Source organism: Nomascus leucogenys, chromosome 5 (assembly GCF_006542625.1).
Source record: "Nomascus leucogenys isolate Asia chromosome 5, Asia_NLE_v1, whole genome shotgun sequence".
Lineage (NCBI taxonomy): Eukaryota > Metazoa > Chordata > Mammalia > Primates > Hylobatidae > Nomascus > Nomascus leucogenys.
This window is the reverse complement of record NC_044385.1, coordinates 44,322,047-44,340,110: the sequence shown is the minus strand read 5'-3', so window position 1 is coordinate 44,340,110 and position 18,064 is coordinate 44,322,047. Positions and strand designations below refer to the sequence as shown.

General features: G+C 42.6%; 1 protein-coding gene across 3 annotated transcripts in view; it reads left to right on the top strand.

Moving 5' to 3' along the window:
- The window catches only part of JAK1 (Janus kinase 1), a 245,296-nt gene that overhangs the window by 197,380 nt on the left and 29,852 nt on the right, over nucleotides 1-18,064 (top strand). For all 3 annotated transcript variants that reach the window (XM_030812953.1, XM_030812952.1, XM_030812954.1), the window contains exons 4-8: nucleotides 1,175-1,298; nucleotides 6,687-6,840; nucleotides 10,740-10,903; nucleotides 12,977-13,319; nucleotides 15,202-15,384. In XM_030812953.1, the coding sequence (XP_030668813.1) occupies nucleotides 1,175-1,298; nucleotides 6,687-6,840; nucleotides 10,740-10,903; nucleotides 12,977-13,319; nucleotides 15,202-15,384 (968 nt within the window). The remainder of the gene's footprint in view (nucleotides 1-1,174; nucleotides 1,299-6,686; nucleotides 6,841-10,739; nucleotides 10,904-12,976; nucleotides 13,320-15,201; nucleotides 15,385-18,064) is intronic.

The following is an 18,064-nucleotide window of genomic DNA, read 5'->3' as shown; positions in this document are numbered from 1 at the left end:
CCCTTTACAGTTTAATTCCATATTCTCGGCTTAATAAGAAAGACTGTAACTTCTGAAGGGTAACTGTTCACATTTCTTGAGAATCATGTGTTACTAAAAGTTGAGGTGTTCAGGAGAGCACTAGATAGCTGCCAAGGTATCTGTAGCTTCTTAACTCAGTGTCTGCGTTGGAGAGAGTCCCGGCCTGGGTGTGCTGGGCCAGGGAGGGGGCCCTGTCAGTGTCAGTCTCACTGCAGATGTCCGATTTGGGAAACAAGTGCCTATTACCTCATATTCTCCCAGGTTTTTTGTCATTTAAGTTTACCTCATCTTAGTTTGAGGCCTGGCTGCTTATGAAAATATCAGTAATAGCTGATTATTGGCAGTCATTCTCCCCCCAACCTGCCTATGTTACAGGTTCATAAAATTTTAATCATGGGCGTAGAAGTGAGTGACTTCATAATCTCCCTGGTCTTTCCCATCATTCTCTTATTGACGGAGGCAACTGGTGGAGTGGAGAGGCAGGGGAGCACTGTTGGGCCAGCTTTGTGAAGCCATATATCTTCTTGCTAGTTGGCTACTAAATAAAAAATATTTGTGATAATCATAGAGAGTACTTAAGAAGTATATTTATTATTAATGGTAATAGATTTTAATCACTGACAAAAATCGCTTTGGTTATTATTTATTCTAATATGCATTTTGCATACTACTGCCAGGAATTTGTTTGCATGTTTGATATGTAATCACAAGCGTGTTAGAATTGTTTAAGTGCTTTCTGTAGGAAACAGATGGAAGATTTCCCCAACTCCCAGAGTGTTTCTGATTAGCAAAGTGCACATCAGGCAGGATCTGTGAACCTCTCAGATAGGGGTTTTTTTAAAGCTGGATTTGATAAGACTCTGTCACGGATACCTGTAATGAGAAATATCATCAGAGTTTTATTTTTAAATGATCTAAATTTGGTTTGCCAGGAGCTACATTGCACATTTCTGGGGAGTCATAGTTCTTGATGATTATGATCAAAACAGCCTGACCGAACCTGGTTGGAAGTCTGTTTGCCCTAAGAGGATATGAGTGACCCAGATTCTTTGTGGATGAGAGAGTTCCTTATCTTTGCATATATTGGGTTTAGAAACAGATGGCCAAATGTATCTGCCTTAATTTTCTGGTGTGTTTTTTTACTTTTCCTCAGGTATCTCTCCTCTTTGTCACAACCTCTTTGCCCTGTATGACGAGAACACCAAGCTCTGGTATGCTCCAAATCGCACCATCACCGTTGATGACAAGATGTCCCTCCGGCTCCACTACCGGATGAGGTATGGGAAGTACTGACCTGGTACCTGCCTGGCTCCCTCTGCACTGAGGGACGGTGGTCAGCCTGGGGCCCTGAGTCACTTACCAAGAAGTATTGCAGTCATTTTTGTAATTGGTAACTTTTGTATTTGCTTGATATGAGAAAGGACTTCTTCAGTATTTGGAATACAATTCAAGATGAGTTTGATCACCTTCCTCTGCCACATTTTAGAAAAGAAATCTTGGTAATGCAGAGGATATTTTGAGTAGAATTAGTGTCCTACAGCAGAGTTTTTCAAATGGGTAATCATAGTTATGAATTTAATTTAGTGGATTCACAGTTATGAATTCAATTTAATTTAGTGAATTTAAGAAAAAGAAACAGGAGACAATACTATCAGCATATATATATAATCTAAGAATATATTTTTTAAACTTTTGAGAGATATATATATATGTATACACTATATATAAAGGTCATGATATAAAATATTTTTCTTACTAAAAGTTGCAACTAAAAAGCTTGAGAAACATTGCCTGAAGTGTTAACTAGAAATTCTAGGTTGGCCTTGCTCTCTGGGAGTGGATGTTTTGACTACTCCTTGAGCTGTAATTTTTCTTCTGATGGGCACCTGCCGTTTCTCCCATATTGCAGACTTTGTGAAATGTCACAGGTGACACAGACAGTCAGTACTTCAATAGCCGCAGTCTCCTGAGTTTGTCAACATATTTGTTCAGTAACTAGAATGGAAAATATGTTAGTTACATACTTGCTAAGCAGAAGTTAATGTGTATTTAGCAGTGGAGATTATAAATAGGGTGGATCCTTTTTGAAAAGCAGGTTAACTTACATAGGTATTAAATCAGTAGATTAGCTCAGATGCTAATAGAATACAGGATTTGCTAGAAAAGCCGTCTGAAATCTCAGAGACTCTTCACAGTATCATAGCTACTATTTTTGGGAGAATTTGATGGACCTGTCACCATTACACAATGACTGGCATGTTTTTGTCAGTGGACACTGAACCAGATCTAACTTTCTTTGATAATCATCCTAGGGCTGACTTTTTCCTCTTCTTTCTATGCTTAACCAAAGTCTCACCTGGAGAGGAAAGCTGTGTGCCGTGGAGATTTCAGGTCCCAGCTGAACCTTCTGGCTATTGGCTTTGTTTTTCCACATGTAATCTTGCTTTTTGTGGCCTGGGGATTGGCTGTGTGATCAGCATTGAAATGGGTTGTTGCAGTTTGAAGTCTGGAAGGGGTATGTCCCTGGGTTCTAATTCTTTCCCTCTAGGTTTCTGTACTCAGCTCAGAGTCTAGAATGGTAGCTTTTAGGACTTGGGAAAGACCTAAGTTACCGAATTCAACTCTTTCATTTTTTTCAGTGGAAAAAGTAATACCTAGAAAAGGGAAGAGAGTTAACCCAAAAATTACATCTAGTGAATTGTCTTATTAGCTTTATAATTCTCTTTGAGGCACTAGTCTGGGTTGTCTGAATGCCTGGCTATTAAAGGCTGTCTTTGCCTGTTCCCTCTTTCTATTAGCTGCCTGGAAGTGCAGGGTTGCTTCACTTTTAGCACCTTGACTCTGTACCCGATACTGTGCTTCAACAGGATATTGCTTTGTTACCACAGGCTCTTTGAACTTGGAAAAAAAAAAATACCACCCTAAGCTAAAACATTTACCTGATGACAAACTACAAAAATTTTGAAACCTCATATTCTCACCACTAAAGGAGGTGTAAATGAAAATAAATATTGGTGATTATTTCAGTGGAATACCAGCTCTACTTTAGGAAATATTCTTGTATTTCAATTATCGTTTTCTGTTTTTAGATAATGCTTTTGATAGTTGTTGTTTTATAATATATCTTAGCATAAGACAACCATATTCCATATTCCTTTTCAAAAAATATTTTCTTGCTTTTTTAAACAGTTGAATTTCACTGTCCATTAAAACATTTTGTAGAAGCCTAAAGAGAATTTGTTGTGTATAATATCTGCATATAAATTTAAAATATGCAGTTATCTGTAAATAATTTTCTCAAAAACTTGCAATGTGTAGCTCTGATTGATGTCTATTTATCTTTTTTTTCTTTCTCCTTTCTTCCTGCTTTGTTCTTCCACGTCATTTTGAAAAGGAATATAGGCAGGTATCATTCTATCATTTATTAATGTCATTTTTAATTTTTTTTCCATTGGCATGCTATAGTATCTGGAATTTTTGTGTACTAGGTTTGATGAGCACCTTGATAATTAATTTTAAAAAGGTGTGTGGAATGTCTTCAGTGTGTCTTGAAGCTTGGTCTTATGGGTGATAAGGAGGGTACTGATTCTGGTAGTCACGGATTTAAAGTTTTTTTAATATTTCTGACATCTTATTAAGGAGGAAGCTGCTGGCCTTATTTTAGGCTCCCTGATCTTCTGTTTACCTTTAGCCTTTGTTCCAGTGGAGAAGCTACACATTATGTTTGGTCTCCTCAGCCTAGTGCTGTCTGAGTATCTGACCTAAAGGCTTCCAAGACAAAGATGGTCCCACAGGGCTCTCAGCAGCCTGGAAGAATATCCTTGTTCAGACCAGATTGAAGATTGCGTTCTGCCCAGAGGGATTTTGTTGGGCCCTCATCTCTACCAGGTCCGAGGCCTGTTTCTCAGAGAGACTCAGTAGGATGTGGAAGAAGAAGGCCATGGCTCTGCTGGCTCAGGGAACATCTGCCTTTTCCCCTCCTGCCACCTCCCCTGGCAGTGGAGGGTGAGCTGTCTCTCCCCTTGGCACCTCACCAGAGATTCTTCTCTCTTGGACAACACCCTCCATCCTCGGGACCCTTTTCTTTCCTTATCTCGGGAAACTTTCCATATTGTACCTACTTCACATTCTCTTATCACTGCCTTCCTCTGCCATCAAACAGCATTTACCCCTCCTGTTGGCCATTCTGTCAGAACCCCTCTTTGAACCTCTGTAGCTGGTTCACTCCTTCCTTCCTGCTTGTCCCAGGGAGAGGATCATGGCTAAGTTCTCCTGGGCATGTGTTCTGTTCTACCCTTGAAGAGCAGTGCCAGGCCTGGGTACAGCATGAGTGGCAGCCTCCCTGCCAGCTGATAGCCGTAGCTTTCCACTGTCACCAGCGGAGGGTAAGGGAATGGTCCAGCAGCTTCAGGGGCCTGACGTGGCTCGTGCTGCCCGTGGCTCTGTAGATGTGTGATTCTTTCTGTGTGTGAGAGAGACACCAAAGCCCATAGTCAAATTCTCAGTCACTTTCATAAATCACAGGGAAGATGGGCTGTATAGAATCATTGAAGATTATAAAAATGTTGGTTTTTACCTTTAAAGTAACTTCTTTGTTTATCCTTTTCATGTTAATTGCTACTCCCTGAGTTTATTCATCTTTTGTTTATCTATCAAGCATGTGTTCAGTAGCTGTTAGGGACCAGGCACTGGAATTCAGTGGTGAGCAGGACAGCTGCAGCCTTTGCTTCCGCGCACAGCTCACGGCATTGCTCAAATAATGCCACAGGCATCTGCTTCTCTCTGCTGCTTCCGTTTCTATCTTCCATGGGGGCTTCCCTCCCGGGAGAGCGTGCCTCATATGTGCTTGGCTTTCGTTCTTTGCTCTGCCTGCTTTGTATGGTCCAGGCTCTATAGCCTGGCATTTAATTATTCTGTTCCAGCTTCCCTTCCTTGGTGCTTTTTCCCCTCTTGCCACCTCCCCTGGCAATGGAGGGCAACCTGTCTCTCTCCTTGGCACCTCGCCAGAGACTGTCATATGTCCAAGGACAACTTATCCTTTAAGCACAGTGCCTAGAGCACACACTTGTTAGGGGACCATAAAATGTATAATTTCACTTAAAATCAGAACACATAGTTGAGAAATATAACGTGTAATATTTTTTATGGAGGAAGGGAAAAGTGTTTAGGGCCTATGAAAGTCAACAGTGTAGTCCTGCTTATGATACGTGCCCCATTGTATGTTGCTGGATAGTTGCTGCTGGACCTGACTGATTGCTCCCAGAGACAGGAATTCACAGAGTGCGAGAAACATGCCTGAGAGCCCTCCGCATCCCAGGCCCTAACTCAGGGCCTGGCTTGTCTTAGGCTCTGCAAACATAGCACAGTGACAGATGTCGAAGTGTAGCAGCAGCTTTTTGCAGGGAAAGAGGGAGTTGTATTTATTGCTTCTCCATGACATGGTTCTTTTCTCATTAGTTCATGGGCAAGTCAAGGGAAAGAGACCTAGGTACCAGCTGAGTCTGTAGCCTACAGATGGCCTGGGCTGGCTTGGCTCAGTCACTTCTCTTAGTCACTTCCACACATTCCAGAACTCACTGTGTTTTTCTTACAGGTGACAGAGGAAGTTACATATGCAAGGTAGGGTTAGGGGCACCAACCCCCTGTGCAATTGACAATCCATATATAACTTTGACCCTCCAAAGCATAGCTACTAATAATAGCCCACTGTTGACTGGAAGCCTTACCAATAACATAAACAATTAACACATAAATAGACTGGTAACCTGTATATATCTTATGTATTCGTGATGTACCTTTTTCTGAAATTAAAAAAAATATTTCTGTGCTACACAGTTCATCAGTTTTTTCAAACTGTTGCAAATCTCCAAAAAATTTTTCAATATACTTACTGGAAAAAAAATCTGTGTATGAATGGACTTCTGTGGTTCAAACCCATGTTGTTCAAGGGTCAACTGTAGTAGTCAAGAGAACAGGCTTTTGTAGTTTTAGGTTACCTAGCCTCTTGGAATCTCAGTTTTCCTCATCTGTAAAATGAATGAAACCTACTTTGTAGAGTTGCTGTGAAGATTAAATAACATAATATATATAAAGTGCTTGTTAACTCGTTTCATGACGCTTGTGGTGGTGTTTGGGTAGCTGTCTTTTAAAATCCTATTCAGCATGTAAGATACACCATCAGTTTAATAGCAGCAATCTGGGAAGTAGGAAACACTGCCACATAAGCTGTGTATCTTGATTGCGTGATGAAACTAAATTGCAGGAACGTTAAAATGTCAATCAAATCAGTCTTGGATTCGAGTCTTGGATTCGAGGCTTAGCAGTGTGGCTGATGGTAAGCGTGCAGGGAGCTGTGGTCAGCATGGAGTTCCAGTCAGCAGGTGTTTCCCTATTCTGGAAGCATAGTGAGAAGTCAGAGGAGCTGTCTTTGTGATCTTTGGGAAGTCACTTTAGCTCCCTGAGTCATAGAGGAGGTGCTGATGGGACACTTCTCACACAGTGCTAGTAAGAAGGAAAGATGGTGAGGGGCTGCAAGGGGCAGGGTCGTCTGCCTGCTTCTCAGGGCACTTCAGCCTCTGGCACTGACCACTGTTGGTGAGCCAGGACACCCTGCCCACATCTAGGTCCCCTTTGCCACAATTGGCATTCATTTTCCTGCCTTCCAGGTTCTATTTCACCAATTGGCATGGAACCAACGACAATGAGCAGTCAGTGTGGCGTCATTCTCCAAAGAAGCAGAAAAATGGCTATGAGAAAAAAAAGGTTCCAGATGCAACCCCTCTCCTTGATGCCAGCTCACTGGAGTATCTGTTTGCTCAGGTAGGAAGTTTGGGCCCAGGAGAAGCTGGAGTCTGTGGGGTGGGAGAGGCATTGTAGAGCTCAGACCCCCTGGTGCAGCTGAACTTGGTGGTGCTAGAGTGCTTTAAGGCCTGTTCTGGGTAAGTTCTTGCCACACCTGGACTTGCCCCAAGTGGGGAGAAAAAAGGCAGCATTTCAGCATTCCAAGGGGCTGGTTATCCAGCTTGTGGGCTTTCGGGCTTCGTTTCTTTCCTATTCCTTTCTTTTACCCCCACCTCCTACCATTTTATTTTTCATCTGTATTAATAGCCTTATGTGCAGAGGTCAGAGGGAAGCTCTACTTGATAGAAGATGTAATTCAATGGGGCTGAAGAAGACACTTCTCAGCAGTCACAGTAATGTTTGGGGAGGAAGGAGATGGCCACTCTGTCACTGGTGGTAGGGTAGAAAGATTAGACGCTAGAAAAAAACCAAAAGAGAAATTAGAATCACCTGAAATTACATTTACTCTGAGATTGCTAAGATTTTTGGTAGTATGCTTCCTGATTTTAACACGAAAATTTAGATACTGTATAAATTTTGAAAATATTTTATGGTTCATTTTGTTTTATAAACTGGTTTTTTACTCATCTGATTTTTTTAATTGTTTGTTCTTCAAATGTCAATTAAAATACTGATCTTCGTTGTTTTAATGACTTTGTAACAATTCATTTATTCAGCAAATATTGACTGGGTGTTTGTGTACTATTTGCCTCAGGCACTTGTACCTGCTAAGGTGCTGGAGATGCTGGAGTGAACAAGACAGACATGGCCTCTGCATGCATCAGATGTACATCAAGTTAGAAAACAAGCAAATAAAATGATACATAGATAATACGTAAGGAATTATGGAAACTACTGTGAAAGCAGAAGCTTGCGATAGAGAATATGGACAGGGGGGTTTCAATGGGAAGACCTAATTTAAATCATATGATCAGAGAAGGTCTCTCTAAGGAGGTAACATGTATAATGAATCCTGAAGAATAAAAAGGAATCTGCAATTCTAAGAGAGGGGTGGGGGAGTGTTTCTTCCATGTAGAGTGTCTCAGCAGCAGCACTACTGAACTTTTGGGCTGGATGATTCTTTGCTGTGATGGCCTGCCCTGTGCGTTGTAGGGTATTTACCAGCATCCCTGCCCTCCACCCAGTAGATGCCAGTAGCACTCTCTCCTTAGCGATGATGACCAAAAATGTCTTCAATATTGCCGACTCTCCCCTCAGCCTCAGTTGAAAAGATCTGATGTAGAGAGAACAGAATGGGGGAAGGCCCTGAGGGCCAGTAGAGCTGCGAGGAGAGGCCATGTGGCTGCAGACCAGAGGAGGGTGATGGGGAACGAGGCTGGAGAGTCAGGTGGGGGCAGATCGCATACACAGAGCCTTGTAGGAGCTGGCAAGGGGTTATGCTTTAACCCTGAGTGTGGTGGGAAGCCATTTGGAAGGCTTCATTTTATGTATGTTTCAAGTCAATGATGATTCTTGTTATATGTGGAAAGTAGATTGTGCTGGGTCCAAGAGTACACTCCAAACATACAAGCTGAGAGTCCGCAGCAATGATCCTGGGAGAGAAAATGCTGGTTTGGCCTAGTGTAGCAACAGTGGCAGTGGAGAAAAATGAGTAGATCTGCCGTTCATCTCGAAGATAGAATTGATAAGATTTGCTGTTGAGTTGGATGTGGAAGCTGAGAGAATCTGAGGAATCAGATGATGGCTGGGTTTCTGTTTTGGGTGATATCGGATGGATGATGGAGTCATTCCCCACACAGGGAAGGTTTTGGGGGAAGAGGGTGGGGAAGGGGCAGAAATCAGGAGTCCTTTTTCGGAGATGCCTGTGAAGCATGCAAATGGAGATTTCAAGTAGGAAATTGAGTAATGAGGCTGGAGTCCAGAGGAAAAGCTACCATTTATTTAACTTAGTCACCCGTTCCTGGACATTTTCTGTTTTTCTCGTTTTCCCTATTATGCTATTACTTCATAGTCTGTTGTGAACAACTGCATACGTAGATGTTCCTGTACATGTTCTGTTTATAATTTCCTTAGAGTATACCATCATATGTGAGATCACACACGTATCATTGTATCTGTGTCAGAGTTACGTCCCATTGTAGGGCTTTAGTTACTAATTGTCCATAATCTCCATTCCATCTATGCCTTAGAACTGCCATAGAGACAACAGACAAAGGGGACGGTGCACAGCCCCAGGCAGATACTGTGTGGAAAAAAAGAAAATGAACTGGCCATTTTCAGATTGGTCTTTTTGGATTCAGCTTCCCAGTTTTGTGTATCCATCGCTGAGATTTATTCTTTACCTTTCCCGGGAGCAGAGGTGTAAAGGAAGAGTGTGCCATATTTGAAGAATAAGCATGGCATTAGATTGACCTTTTGGAGGCTCAGGAATAAGTGACTTGAGGTAGCTGTACAGTGAATGTTTACAAAAAAACCACAGCCCAACAGGACAGTTTCAGATTTTGCTTTGCTCTTCACACGTAACTGGCATAGATCATTGTTCCTCAGAAGTTTTTGGAATGTCAGTGACCTTTCCTCACCTGAGAGAAACAAGATATCCCATGGTGAAAAGAAGAGAAACGGGAGCAGTGGGAGCCCTCCATCCAAAAATCACTAATCTGAAGTTCTTCAGGGAAGGAGAGCATCTCACGTATGCAGGAACACTTCTCCCAGGCTTTGTGCCTGCCCTGCCCCAAGCTGGAGAAAGGCTAAAGAGTTCACACTTTAGAGTTCTGTGTACTTTAAGTCAGTTGATGAAGACCGAGTGTGGCTGTAGCACAGCATTGAACAGTGGTCCTGGTCAGGTCTAGATTTAATCCCAGCCTACCACTTGCTAAGCCCTGGGCCCCCAGGGTACTCAGTTCTTCTACTTGACTTGGGGTTTTGTAACTACCTGACGTTAGATACTCTTATTCATTTATTCTTTTCTTTCTCCTTGGAGTAGAATCTCCAGGAGATCAGGAACGTGGTTTAGTTTATTGCTGTATCCCTAGCACCTAGAATAACATCTAGCCCATAATTAGTTCTCAGTAATTACCAAATGAAGGAGTGACTGAATAGGGATTATTTACCGTTTTGTGCCTTAGATTCCTCATCTGTTGGAGATGATGATGTTAACATCCACCTTGTAAGGTGTTATGAGGACTAAATAAAGGAACCAAGCACTGTGTGGCAGCACTGAGGCTGGGTCTAATCAGTGGGAGCCGGCACTGGAATTATCGTTTTCACTCTGTACAAAGCCAGGCTGGGCACTGCTGGTTAGCCCCGTTTTAGTTTTTGTGTTTAAAGTTCCCATTAGTTCTTAGAATGCTGTGCACCTCCATCAGTGAGGGGGTATGTTTTGGTGATACATTTCACCATGGGAAACTCGAACGGCACATGTGGGAAAATGTACATTTGGTGATGATGCACTGCGGAATGTTCCCCTTTCTCTAGAGCTACACCAGAATGGAGGGAGAGCCCCATCAACTCTGTACACCCGGCTCCTAGACAAGGCCATCTAAGCACGTTTGTGGAATTAATGCATGATCAGACCTCAGCCCAGTATCACCTTCCCTTGCTCTGGCACAGTCCAGGCCTAGTACACAGTGTTTGTCAGCATCACTTCTATGGCGAAGGGACTTCATATGTCTGTACTGTTCCCCAGCGCCTGGCATAGTGCTCAGTCAATGTTTGTTAAATGAATGAGCGTGGGAGAACATCTCCTGAGCGCCTTCACACCCAACTGTGTTGAAAAGAGCTCTGATGCTAGAGAAACTGTCGATCTGATTCGTCTCGTTGCTGTGCTGCATTTCTAGGCGGCACCTCCCTGTGCAGTGAGCCTTCCTCTCAAGATCAAAAACGGGTGGACTCTCATGGTTTCTCCCCTTTGCTCCTAGGGACAGTATGATTTGGTGAAATGCCTGGCTCCTATTCGCGACCCCAAGACTGAGCAGGATGGGCATGATATTGAGAACGAGTGTCTGGGGATGGCTGTCCTGGCCATCTCACACTATGCCATGATGAAGAAGATGCAGTTGCCAGAACTGCCCAAGGACATCAGGTAAAGCTTTCCACTGGCTGAAGAATTGATTGTGAGGATGGTGGTGTTTCTACATGTTCTTACACGTTTCAGCTTAATTACTGCCAGGGTTTGGCTGACCTTTGCTCTCTATGAAACCCAGATCTTATTTAGAATGTTTACTACATACACGTAGCATAATTATAATTGTGTCTTGATTTTGGATGTTGACTGCTAATCTCAGAAATTTGTGCTTGGGTGAAATTTCTGAGCTGAGGATGCCAATAAAATTAGTGACCCCCAGGCCTTCTCCATCCCCTCTTTGCCCATGGTGGACATTGTCATCTATCACTGCATTTTTTTTCCTTTTGTTTTGGACCCATCTTAAAAATCCTTCTCAGTATAGTTCTATAAGCAGCTACTACCATCCCAAGCCTGAACTCTGAACGTGTTACAGTAGTTCACTACAGAGCTGTTAATTCTAATGTGAGAATTGATCAACTAACTATTAAATATCTCAAGAAAACTGCATTTACTTAAAAATATCGTTTGAGATTAAGTCTCTGTGAAGGAATATTTAAGTTCTGTCCATCTATGACATCCAGTAGTTTTTTTTTCACCAGTGGACTATTAGGATGGTCATAAATGAAGACAGTCTCATTTTGAAGAAGGGATTTCGTAGCGTAGTTGCATTGTTTGTGATAGGCGGCGTGCGTCTTCTCATTAGGTTGCTGCTTGTTTCTCCTTGCGCTTGACCAGAGTCTAGAGCAGATCACAGCTCACTCCTCAGTGATGCAGGGGTCGAGTCGATACTGCTCAACTGCTGCTTTCTCTTTTTTCTGTGGCCTTCACTTTGGGCACTTCCTCTTTATTTTTTCATAAGCTAAATTGAAAAATGACAGTTCTTCTATTACATTAATCTAAAAGAAAAATAACATTTGTTGAGGATAAATCCCAAACTTAACAATTTTCTACTGTTCTGAAGCCACTCCATGCGTCAGCGATGACCCGGGGTCAGGTGCTGTCTCAGTCCTGGGAGTAACAAGCAAATCAGTCTCCACGTTTGTTTGGCCCCCGGTGGACTTGTTCTTTGTTTCATGGCTACTCACGTTCTTCTTAACATTGACCCCTGTTCTAGCAGTATATCAGCTGGTTTAGATTCTGTTTGTTAGAGATACTCGCCCACTAGCACCTGGATAGGTAACATCTTTTAGCTTACCTGTTGATCTTTTAAATAATGTATCTGACTCATATTCACATGGCAAACACTAAGTCTTTGGTATTAATTAGCTTTCGTATGTCTTTCCCTTTCTCTCTCTCTTTTTGCGGGGGCGGTGGGGGGACAGAGTTTTGCTCTTGTTGCCCAGGCTGAAGTGCAATGGCGTGATCTTGGCTCACCGCAACTTCTGCCTGCCAGGTTCAAGCGATTCTCCTGCCTCAGCCTCCTGAGTAGCTGGGATTACAGGCATGTGCCACCGTACCCAGCTACTTTTGTATTTTTAGTAGAGATCGGGTTTCTCCACGTTGGTCAAGCTGGTCTCTCACTCCCGACCTCAGGTGACCCACCTGCCTCGGCCTCCCAAAGTGCTGGGATTACAGGCATGAGCCACCGCGCCCAGCCTTTCTCATTTTTAAAATAAAAAATGTAATCTGTTTAGAAAAGTTATAAATCAGACATGCACATAGAACATACAAAGCATTTCTCATCATATGAAGAGATAATTGCTGCTAACACCTTGCAGACCGTTTTCTAACTGATGCTCAATCCTAATAACTGTGTGTAGATGTGAGTACTAACATGCACAAGAATGGTGAAGCTAGCAAGCAAAAATGTAGATGCCCTGCCTTGGTGACCCGGAAAATTGGGCACTACCTGTAGCAATTCCCATTTCAGTGAAATCTGTGGAGCATGTGCTTTTCTTTTCTTTCCCAGTTTCTATTCACCTGCATCTCCTTATGATGGTCATCTTCAGTGCTTACTCCATCTAATGTCCTCTGGGAATAGATCTCCCTTTCCCATTTGCAGCATGTGGATTCATGGACTTAGATTTGTTTCTAAACATTTTCTCCTAACCTGTACATGAAAAAGAGATGTACTTTTCTACTCTCTTTTAGCTACAAGCGATATATTCCAGAAACATTGAATAAGTCCATCAGACAGAGGAACCTTCTCACCAGGATGCGGATAAATAATGTTTTCAAGGATTTCCTAAAGGAATTTAACAACAAGACCATTTGTGACAGCAGCGTGTCCACACATGATCTGAAGGTGAAATACTTGGCTACCTTGGAAACTTTGACAAAACATTACGGTGCTGAAATATTTGAGACTTCCATGTTACTGATTTCATCAGAAAATGAGATGAATTGGTTTCATTCGAATGACAGTGGAAACGTTCTCTACTACGAAGTGATGGTGACTGGGAATCTTGGAATCCAGTGGAGGCATAAACCAAATGTAAGTGGCTGTTGGAAGTCGATCAAAGAGAACATTCCCTTGTCACATAGCGTGTGCTGTTTATCCTTCTGGAGTCATCTGTCTGCATGTCCATCACTCCCATAGGCTGAGTTTATTTAGGAGACCATGTATCATTCATCTTTTATTTCATCCCTGAAGCACAAGGTCTAAATAAGTATTTAATGAGTTATGTAGAGAAATATAACAACATGTATAATACGTAGTAGTATAATAACAATAGCAGATAGCTCCTGAGTGTTTACCATGTACCAAGTACTTTTCTAAGTATTTTACAAGTATTAACTCATTTATTTCTAAAAATAAAAAAACCTTTGAGGGAAGTCTTGCTATTATCTCCATTTTACAGATGAATACAAAGAGGCACAGAGAAGTTAAGAAATTTGCCAAAGGTCATAACTAATAGGCATTTGTGCTAAGAATTGGACTTAGGCCTCTGGCTCCGCGAAATTGACTAATTGATTTTGCTTTATGGAAGCTTCTTTATGAGATATTTATTGGATGAAGAAATAGAGCAGAGTGGCTTAAGAGCAGGGGTTTTAGACCCACGTAGACATGGTTCAGATCCTAGTTTCATGACTTATATGGCCTTAGGAGAGTTATTTCACCTTTATCAGCAGCTAAAAATTACTCATCTGTTAAATGGAGGTACCTACTGTCTAACTCATAAGGTTGTGAAGAAACTAAATGGCATTTAGCACAAAGCCTGGCAATATAATAAATGTTGAATAAATTATTATAGCTGTTACAATTATTATTTACTGTAATTAATAATATTAAAGTAAATGTGGGTGGGTGCAGTGGCTCACACCTGTAACCCCAGCACTTTGGGAGGCAGAGGCAGGCAGATCACTTGAGCCTACGAGTTCGAGCCTAGCCTGGGCAACATGGCGAAACCCTGTCTTTACAAAATATACAAAAATTAGCAGGATGTGGTGGCACATGCCTGTGGTCCTAGCTACTTGGGAGGCTGAGTTGGGAGGATCGCCTGAGCCTGGGAGGTCAAGGCTACAGTGAGCCGTGACCTTGCCACTGCACTCTAGCCTGGGTGACAGCAAGACACTGTCTCAAAAAATTAAATAAATGAATAAAATATGAGACTCATTTTCTCCTCCTGTTTTATTCTCATGCTAAAACAATAATGTTTGATACTTACTGAAGGCTTTCTATATAGTAGGTATTATACTGTGTTAGTTAGCACTTGTCTAATCTCAGGGAACCCTGTGAAGATGTAAGCTCTCTATTTCATGAATAAGGAAAATGAGGCTCAAAGAGATGATGTAACTAGTTAAGTAATTGGCAGAGGCAGGAACTTAACCTAGATCTCTGGTCTCCAGGGCTCATGCGACACAAAATATTTTCACTTGTGCAAATGTATATGATTCAGTGTGTAGATTATTTCAAGCATGAGATTCATGTCTTCTCTGGAAAATCCCGACTTGAGTACTGTTATAAAGTCAAGACGACTGGTGATAGAGGGAGAAAGGTCATGTTCAGCCCAGCGGTAACTGGGAAGAGTATGTTATCTGTCTGTGTCAGAGCCTGTGTAGTAGTCTGTAAGTGAGGAGACCTGAATGTAGATGGATGTCTAGTGAGCAGCGATTTCCCTTTCTGAGTTTCCGTGCACGTTGCATATTGTATCATTTAGACAGTGTGCTCATTAAGGTCTCCTCCAGATGGGAAAGCGCAGGATTCCCTGATATAACCCAGTTCTTTGGTCCTAACCCTGCAGGTGCCAACTCCCCCAATCCTTCTGCAGGTCCTGATGAGCTGGCTTTCTCTTCCTTGGGCCTAGGCCCTGCGTAGGTTTGCCAGCAGCATGAAGAAAGCAAATTAACCCTGTCCCTTTTATGTATCTTATCAGGTTGTTTCTGTTGAGAAGGAAAAAAAACTGAAGCGGAAAAAACTGGAAAATAAACACAAGAAGGATGAGGAGAAAAACAAGATCCGGGAAGAGTGGAACAATTTTTCTTACTTCCCTGAAATCACTCACATTGTAATAAAGGAGTCTGTGGTCAGCATTAACAAGCAGGACAACAGGAAAATGGTAAGTTTGTCCCAGAAGCTAAGTCTGGATCTGGTGATGAGAGGGAGAATTGCTGAGTTCCATTCTGCAGCACATGATTTTCAGAGTTCCTGTCCTAAAGAGAAAATAGGATTTTCTTATTGAAGCCAAAAAGTTCCTATTACCAAGGCATTATCAGTGTTTTAAAGTTACACTGATACATTCCAGTGCCTTTCTTTGGTCTCAGAAATGTGAATCCACCTTAGGATTTGTTTCCCTCCCAAATATACCTCAGCGTCAATATTTAATTCACAAAGCTAGTGGATTTGAAGGAAAAGAAAACCAGCGAATGTCAGTGTTTCCTCCCAAGGGCTCTGGCACGGCCTCTCTGCTGAGCTGAAGTGCAAAGCAGGAAGCCTCTCGTTGCCCTCAGGCGAGCCTCAGCCACAGTGGCAGTCATCAATGTGGTGTCAGGCACACCCCAGTGACTCTCGGACAGAGGAAGGAGTGTTTAATCTCACTTCCTCTTTTTTGGTATCACTTGAGGACATAATCTAAACAAGCAGGAAGTGGGAACTCTGCCAAAATAAACCTGTTTGTGTCGGGAAGTCACAGCCAACAACATGCAGAGAGAGCGGCGGGTGAGACAGCTAGCACTCTTCAGGTGAGTGGAGCCAACACCAGGAAAGGCCACGTTCTGCCAAAATGTGGCAGATACTATGTCACAACGATAACGCTCAGTGCTGAGGAAGAGCCTGGTGATACGGTTTAGGGCAGACAGTCACTCTCTTGTATTCAGAATAACTTGTCTTTCTGATATATATAACCTTTTGGAAAACAGTTTGGCAGCCTGTTAAAAGCCCTGAAAATATTTATATATCCCTCTGTTCAGGAATCTAGAGAATGAATCTATCTTCCAGAAACAATATGAGAGGCAGGTTGTGGTTTACAAATAAGAATGTTCATTCCAGTAGTATTTAAAGTGTCAAAATTCTGAAAATAAATGTACAATAATAGGAGAATAGGAAAATAAATCACAATTTGCCTGAGTAGCAGAATATTAGACAATCAGGTTGCTGAATTTTTTAATGACCTGGAAAAAAGGTCAGGGAAAATAGCAGGATATAAAACTTTACCTATAGAATGGGACCAGTTTTGTTCAAAATATCAATAGGTATGCATGTGTATACACATGCTCTTAGAAAAATCATCAAATATTAACAGCTACTTATTTATGGTGGCATTATGAGTGGTTTTAATTTTCTTATTCTCCCCTCCTTTTTTTTAAGCAAAAAACATACATTAATTTTATTAGAAAAATACAGTAAAAACAAAGTGAAGGGGGAGAAGTAGAAGAGCTCAGATGGATGTTAGTGGAAAGATGCGAAATGGAGGGAGAAAAGAAGTGCTGTTGATGGAGCACATCCTGGATATTGGGTCCCGTGTTATATGCTGCATCCTGAATATTAGGCCCCGTGTTATATGCTGCATCCTGGATATTGGGCCCCGTGTTATATGCTGCATCCTGGATATTAGGCCCCGTGTTATATGCTGCATCCTGGATATTAGGCCCATGTTATATGCTGCATCCTGGATATTAGGCCCCGTGTTATATGCTGCATCCTGGATATTGGGCCCCGTGTTACATGCTGCATCCTGGATATTGGGCCCCGTGTTATATGCTGCATCCTGGATATTGGGCCCCGTGTTATATGCTGCATCCTGGATATTGGGCCCCGTGTTATATGCTGCATCCTGGATATTGGGCCCCGTGTTATATGCTGCATCCTGGATATTAGGCCCATGTTATATGCTGCATCCTGGATATTAGGCCCCGTGTTATATGCTGCATCCTGGATATTAGGCCCCGTGTTATATGCTGCATCCTGGATATTAGGCCCCGTGTTATATGCTGCATCCTGGATATTAGGCCCCGTGTTATATGCTGCATCCTGGATATTAGGCCCCGTGTTATATGCTGCATCCTGGATATTAGGCCCCGTGTTATATGCCGCATCCTGGATATTGGGCCCCCTGTTATATGCCGCATCCTGGATATTGGGCCCCTGTTATATGCCGCATCCTGGATATTGGGCCCCGTGTTATATGCCGCATCCTGGATATTGGGCCCCGTGTTATATGCCGCATCCTGGATATTAGGCCCGTGTTATATGCTGCATCCTGGATATTAGGCCCGTGTTATATGCTGCATCCTGGATATTAGGCCCCGTGTTATATGCTGCATCCTGGATATTGGCCCCGTGTTATATGCTGCATCCTGGATATTGGGCCCCGTGTTATATGCTGCATCCTGAATATTGGGCCCCGTGTTATATGCTGCATCCTGGATATTGGGCCCCGTGTTATATGCTGCATCCTGGATATTAGGCCCGTGTTATATGCTGCATCCTGGATATTAGGCCTCGTGTTATATGCTGCATCCTGGATATTAGGCCTCGTGTTATATGCTGCATCCTGGATATTGGGCCCGTGTTATATGCTGCATCCTGGATATTGGGCCCCGTGTTATATGCTGCATCCTGGATATTGGGCCCCGTGTTATATGCTGCATCCTGGATATTGGGCCCCGTGTTATATGCTGCATCCTGGATATTAGGCCCGTGTTATATGCTGCATCCTGGATATTAGGCCCCGTGTTATATGCTGCATCCTGGATATTAGGCCCCGTGTTATATGCTGCATCCTGGATATTAGGCCCCGT